Source organism: Coturnix japonica, chromosome 9 (assembly GCF_054131305.1).
Source record: "Coturnix japonica strain WE chromosome 9, WE-NBRP24, whole genome shotgun sequence".
Lineage (NCBI taxonomy): Eukaryota > Metazoa > Chordata > Aves > Galliformes > Phasianidae > Coturnix > Coturnix japonica.
The window spans coordinates 7985080-7991206 of record NC_140671.1 but is presented as its reverse complement, the minus strand read 5'-3'; the positions used below and the strand labels follow the sequence as shown (position 1 = coordinate 7991206).

Sequence of the window (6127 nt, the reverse complement as noted above, 5' to 3'; positions counted from 1 at the left end):
GGAAGTGCTTGTTGGGGCGCTTGTCTCTGCCGGGTCGTTGTTGGGTTGGAGGTTGGAGATACGTGACACTCGTTCCCCTCAGCTCCGGCCCGCGTTGCTGAGCCCTGGGCCGTGCTGCTCTATCGCTCTCACGGTTCCGGGGTCGGTTGGCCTCAGCATTCTCTGAGCGCGGCACTGAGGGGTTATGAGGGGAGCGGGAGCGGCTGAGAGGAAGGAGTTGGGGGCTTCGGTACCCGCGGGGGAAGCGGCGTTGTGGGAGCACGGATATAACGGGCGGGTGTTGTGAGAGAAAACCGTGCGTTCTAATGACGTGTCTGTAATTGATGCGGAGCGAAGCGTGTCAGTGGCGGGTTGCGTTTGAATTTCGCTTCCGAAGGAGTGCTCTGTGAGAGTTGTTCTCTGAAACGCCGTGTGCTGTGGGTGAAAGCGGTGGGAACGAGATGTTAAAACGTAGCGCTTAGTGCTGGGCCGGGCGGGTCAGAGCCGTGGGGCCGGGCCGGGCCTGGGCGGTGCTGCCTGCAGCACGGCGTGGGGCTCAGCCTCACATGCAGGTAATGTTCAGCAGAGATGCCGCTGCTCACCTTGCAGGCTGGAGTTCGTTAGCGCCTGCCCTGCATGGCAGGAGGCACTGGCTGCGTGGTAGCACTGTGTCCCGTGCTCACAGAGCCACTCTGTGTTAAGAGACTTGTGTTTGCTCTGTTTCTGCTGCAGATGTGCAGGATGGTCCCTGCCGTTTTTGCACGAAGCAGCTGAGAAGGACGGGAGCTCAAGATGAGAACCAACAAGGTGTACAAGCTTGTCATACACAAGAAGGGCTTTGGAGGCAGTGGTCAGTGTCTTGGTTCGCAGCAGTAAGACTCACACTTATTGTCCTATTGAGAGCAGTGGGATGTGTGTTGTTCTTTTAACAAAGCAGTGGAGGCAGAGCTTGATTGCAGTGCTGCCAGCTGCAGTGTGGAATGGCCTGTTCTAACTGTAAGATACAGCAAAATAAAATCAGGTTTATTTTTCAGAACAGAATGGAATTCCACTTATAAAGTACAATTCCTTCTTTCCACTTTTTTTCCATTTGTTTTCTCACTTTAACTTGTACTTTGGTCCTTCTTAATAAATAATGACTGACATGTCAGTGAGTTATAGCTGCATGTAGACAGCTGTAGGAACAAAATTTGTACCTTTGTGAGCTCAGGATACTGCTCAAAAGTTTGTTAGCAAGATTCCGTAGACACCTGATTTCCTGCTGATACTCTTTATATGACAAACACAAAAGATTGGACTTGTGTAGTGAAGGCAACTCTCTTGCTGAACAACTCTTTCATAAAAGCCCTTTGATTTGAAAGAAAAGCTCTTGTTCACAAGATCCTCCAAACTGAAGTGGCTATAGAGGGGTCCTGTTCCACAGTGAATGGGGTGCATCAGTGATGTGTTAATCCCAGGCCACTGAATTTGTGTTGAGCAAGTTGGTGTGTATAAACATGCAAGTGTCTGTGTTTGGTGTGTATTTGTTCACTGTCGTATTCCTCGTTCGTTTATGTTTTGCAGATGATGAACTGGTGGTTAATCCTAAGGTATTTCTTCAAATCAAACTGGGAGATGTTGTGGAAATTGCACATCCCAATGATGAATACAGGTGAATTCTCCTTTTGCTGATAATAGTCAGGGGTGGTTAGAGCACTGAAAGGATGTGTTAAAGTGCAGCAGGTTCTGCACTGAGAGGCTTTGCTTCAGGAGTATACTATGTTTTGTTTTTTTCCTCAATATGCCTCAGCATTTCCCAGTGAAGACATCCATATCAGTGAGGTTTTTCCTCATAAATAACCTTTTAAATATCTGTTATCATATTTGTATCATTCCACCTTACAAGCTGTCAGAAGCAAACAATTATTCTTCTATCTGTAGTGTCTCCTAGGCAAAACTCAAAGCTTCTTGGTTTGCTATAACAGCATAAATCTTCAGTCTGAAGGTTCATCCTACAGCATATATTAAAAAAGTAGTATCATAGCTATTTAAGATTCTGAGATGATCTTGTATGTCTTTGTTTCTCATTTAGAGCGTTATCTTTACCTAAAAAGTACCTTATAGTTGCAATAGGTACATAGAACAGCATGGGGTGACAGGCAGAAAGGATGGTGTATTGAATCCTTCCAGAAAGTGGTAATGTTTTTGTTTAGCTTACTGTGTGCTGTGATCCTGAGTAGTTTTAATATAGATTTAAATGGAGTACACTGTTGATACATAGCTTATCTGCCTTTTTTCTTTCTTGCACGCTACAGCCCTCTGCTCCTGCAAGTGAAATCACTGAAGGAAGACTTGCAAAAAGGTAAAACCCTGGACTTGTGCACAGTTAAATTATAGATAAAGATTGTGTGGTTGGACTGTACGCTGGTTGAGTAATGTGGATATTAAACATTTTAAGGAGCTGATTGCTTTGTCTGTCTAGGATGGAAGGATAATCATTTCCATCAGAAAATGAATAGCCCATTTTAAATCTGCTTATGGTTCAGTAATGCTGAGCAAAGTTTGGAGGAAAAAAAGCCATGAACCTCAGCCTTAAATTTTTGTTTCTGCATTCTCTGACTGTATGCTTTTCTTCTCACATTAATGAATTCATACTGATTTGTGTTGATCTCCATTGCTTTGATTTTAATGAATCTTAATTTGGGCAATAGTTGAATGAAGATATTGTCTTTTGCCAAGGCCCTACTCACTGTATTGCTTTTGTTCCTGTAAATGCCTGACAACTTTTGGTTGTGTTCTTTGTCCTTTCTCGTTGCTGTGGCAGAAACCATCAGTGTGGATCAGACTGTTGCACAGGTTTTTCGACTGCGGCCGTACCAGGATGTCCATGTGAATGTCGTTGACCCAAAGGTGTGTGGCTTTGCAATTTTTTTCCATCTGTTATTTCCTACTGGGGCTCTGTGAACTTCCATTTTCAGTAGTGTTGGGGGGGAAAAAGGCTTTTTAAAAATATATTTTATTATTATTTTTTTTTTATGGAAGCATCTTTTACCATCTTTCCGAAGAAAGTGAGGCTTGGGCTCTTACACTGTCTGTGTGTTTGTACAGGTCTCTTTTTTTTTCTCTCCCCACTACCTCAACACTTTGAAGTTTTTGGACCCGGTTGGTAGGGATTTAAACATTTCAATTACATTTTCCTTCCAGTAACTCAGGATGACTCAGCAGAGGGAGGAGAAACTCACAAGTGCCCCACACCAAAGAAAAGCCATGGGTTTGTGTTATTTGATATTAGGGTACCTTGTAAGAGGCATCACTGGTAAATGTCCAACTGTATGAAGAGCTTCAGTCAATACATGGCAAAAAAATATGCAGGAACTGGGTTTCCTTAATGCTATGAGCAGTGGAATTTGGTTCATGTGCTTTTGGTTTGCTCTGAGTTTGGTCTTTGGGCTTTTTCTGGCCACCTGATGCAGTTTTATGTACATGCGCATCTTCAGTGGCTGTTCAGATGGGATTTCCTCTTTGTCTTGCAGCCGTTGGTGGTACTGACTTGTTTAGAACAACCCTTGCTGTAACATTTAGTTCTTAGCAGAACAGATAGAAAAGTGCTGTGTTGGAAACAGCTGATAAAATCTAGGCTGTGTTTTTTTTCTCAATTTCCCAGGAAGTGACCTTGGACTTGGTGGAATTGACTTTTAAAGACCAGTACATTGGCCGTGGGGATATGTGGCGACTGAAGAAAAGTTTGGTAAGGCCTATGCTGCCCAGGGTGGAGGTGATTTTGAGGATATTATAGACTTTCCTTTGACTGTAGAAGAAAATAAACTTTCTACAAAATACAGAAGGCTGAGAACAAGATCAGTGTCAGCAGCTCCTGTGGAACTTCATCTCTAAGTGGTGCATTAGTGTTGGAGAAGTGCATGTAAATATTAAGGAAAAAAAATGACTCTCCAATAAATAACTGTCAGATTTTTTGGATGTTGTTCCTGCATCTCTGAAGCAGAGTTTTTGACTCCTGTAGGAGCACTCAATTACAGAGAAGAGCACAGTCAATTTCAGCTTCTATTAAAAACTGTTTTCCATGCTGCATTTGAGAGGTTCTGGTTTTTTGTACTTCTATGGCCCCAGTCTGGTGTTTGAGCGCTTTGTTTGCTTGCTTGTATTCTTTGATAATCCGTCTGCTCTTTTCTAAGCCCATTGATCTGTTAACAGCTGTAACTGTTCTTTCTTAGGTCAGCACATGCGCATATGTCACCCAGAAAGTGGAATTTGCAGGTATCAGGTCAGTGCATTATGTTATTTATTTCTGGATATGGGAAAATTAGAGAGTAACAAAGAAATCTCTGTCCTTAGAGGGAAGTGTGAAGAGAAGTGCTTTAAGCTTAGATATGTCTGTGTCATTTCCAGATATTGGTGAGAAATGTACACTGTTAAGTAAATGTTGATTTTATGATCTTCATATTCACTCTAGTTAATAAATACTGTGCACTCTTTTTTTTTTCCAGGGCACAAGCAGGTGAACTATGGGTTAAGAGTGAGAAAGTCACTTGTGGATTCATCAGTGAGGACACACGGGTAAGATTTAGGGGAGTAAAGAGAAGGAAATCTTTTTTCCTTGCGAGGTTTTTGTTAATTCTATCTTACTGACAGATTTGTGTGGATCATTTGAGCTGGTTGTGTAGCAAGTTGAAAAATGGCAGTAAATTCAGGAGAACGTGTGATCAGTGAAGTTCAACTGTTCTTCACTCCCTTTGAGGGAGTATTCCTCCCTGGGCAGTGCTCACAGTCATAGCAGTTACTTAGTAGTTAACTTCCATATTTGGCACTTGTAGTGAATGTACCTTGTTCTAAAGATGTCTAATTTCCCTGCAGGTGGTTTTCCGCTCCACTTCTGCCATGGTTTATATTTTCATCCAGATGAGCTGTGAAATGTGGGATTTCGATATCTATGGTACGTGGTTAACCGCCTTGCTGGGTTGTGAGTGCATGACTGTGACTGTCCTTTTGTTGCTACTAGAAAACTACCACTATGATACCTTTCTACAACTCCTAGAAAATTAAATGTCCTACCTCTGGTGTAGGCATTGCTCTGAGGTATGCTATGGTGTCCTCTTAGGTCCTTTTTTTACAGTGCCATGCTTTCTTTCTCCTGAGTGCCCCATAATTTTCCTGTTCTTACTGTAATGCCTGGGAGCCATTATCTCAGCAACTAATTCAAGGGGACCAGCTTGAGTATGAACCTTGGAAAGGTTTTTCTGTGTTGCGAACATTTGGTGATGAGGGCTTGGAGCCCTGAAAACATAAATGGAAATTCCATGCAAAGAATGTCTCAGTGTTCTAGATTTCTTTTGACTTTGGCTGGATGGGAGAGCCCTGCCTTTAGCTCAGGGGAAGGCTGCTAAAAGTACTCAAGATTCAAAAAGTGTTCAAAATTGAGGAGTTTGGAATGAGTTACTTGGCTGTGTCATTGTCCTATTTTTTGCTTTAGTTCTTTAGCAACTCTAACCCCTTCCTTTAACCATGTGCTTAGGCATATGTAGCTGGGCAGCTTTTCAGAGCTGAGCAGGGGATCAGTTGTGAATGCTATTTCTAAAAGATAGTACAGATGCTTTCCCAGCATGTTGCAAATGTGTTGGAAGAGTGAATGTAAAGGTCAGATCTGTGTGACAATACAACAGTTCTGTTTAAATCATCTGAAACATAGTCCTGCTTTTAAATCTTTTTTTTTTTTTTGCTTTCCTTAGTACTGTTAGCATTCAGTGTGCACAGAGCAAGTTAATCTGCTCTTACCCTAATAAAAAATAACTCCTAGAATCTCAGTGTTAAATGCAGCCTGTAATTGAAGTATCACTGCTATTGTTTGATGTTTGGGTGTGTTTACGTTGCAGGGGACTTGTACTTTGAGAAAGCAGTGAATGGTTTCCTTGCTGACCTCTTCACAAAATGGAAGGTAAATGGCTGCTCAAGTTCATCCTGTTATGAAGTAAGATGTTAGTGCCATCTTCATGAGTCCACTGAGCTGACTGTTGGAGGAAGGCCCATGCTGTGTCAGGCAGCACTAGGGTTTACAGGAGCATGAGAGGTGGCTCCTGGGCATCAGAAGAGCGGTTACTGCAGGTCAGGTGGTACAGCAGGTACAGGTGGCTCCAGTACTTCTTTGTTGTATCTG

At 42.6% G+C, this 6127-nt stretch overlaps 1 protein-coding gene across 9 annotated transcripts in view; it reads left to right on the top strand.

The window, feature by feature from the left end:
• The first annotated feature begins 22 nt into the window (after nucleotides 1-22).
• DEPDC5 (DEP domain containing 5, GATOR1 subcomplex subunit) overlaps nucleotides 23-6127 on the top strand; it is a 37484-nt gene continuing 31379 nt past the window's right edge. For 8 of the 9 annotated variants that reach the window (XR_014949163.1, XR_014949162.1, XM_015877907.2 and 5 more), the window contains exons 1-10: nucleotides 23-141; nucleotides 712-829; nucleotides 1543-1630; nucleotides 2274-2320; nucleotides 2783-2868; nucleotides 3623-3706; nucleotides 4191-4240; nucleotides 4464-4533; nucleotides 4831-4909; nucleotides 5847-5908. Coding sequence is in view for 7 of the 9 variants with exons in the window: in XM_015877907.2 (XP_015733393.2) it covers nucleotides 772-829; nucleotides 1543-1630; nucleotides 2274-2320; nucleotides 2783-2868; nucleotides 3623-3706; nucleotides 4191-4240; nucleotides 4464-4533; nucleotides 4831-4909; nucleotides 5847-5908 (624 nt within the window). In the remaining 2 variants the exon portion in view is untranslated. Of the gene's footprint in view, nucleotides 142-528; nucleotides 552-711; nucleotides 830-1542; nucleotides 1631-2273; nucleotides 2321-2782; nucleotides 2869-3622; nucleotides 3707-4190; nucleotides 4241-4463; nucleotides 4534-4830; nucleotides 4910-5846; nucleotides 5909-6127 lie in introns of those variants that run through there. The other variant, XM_015877902.3, reaches the window with a different exon arrangement.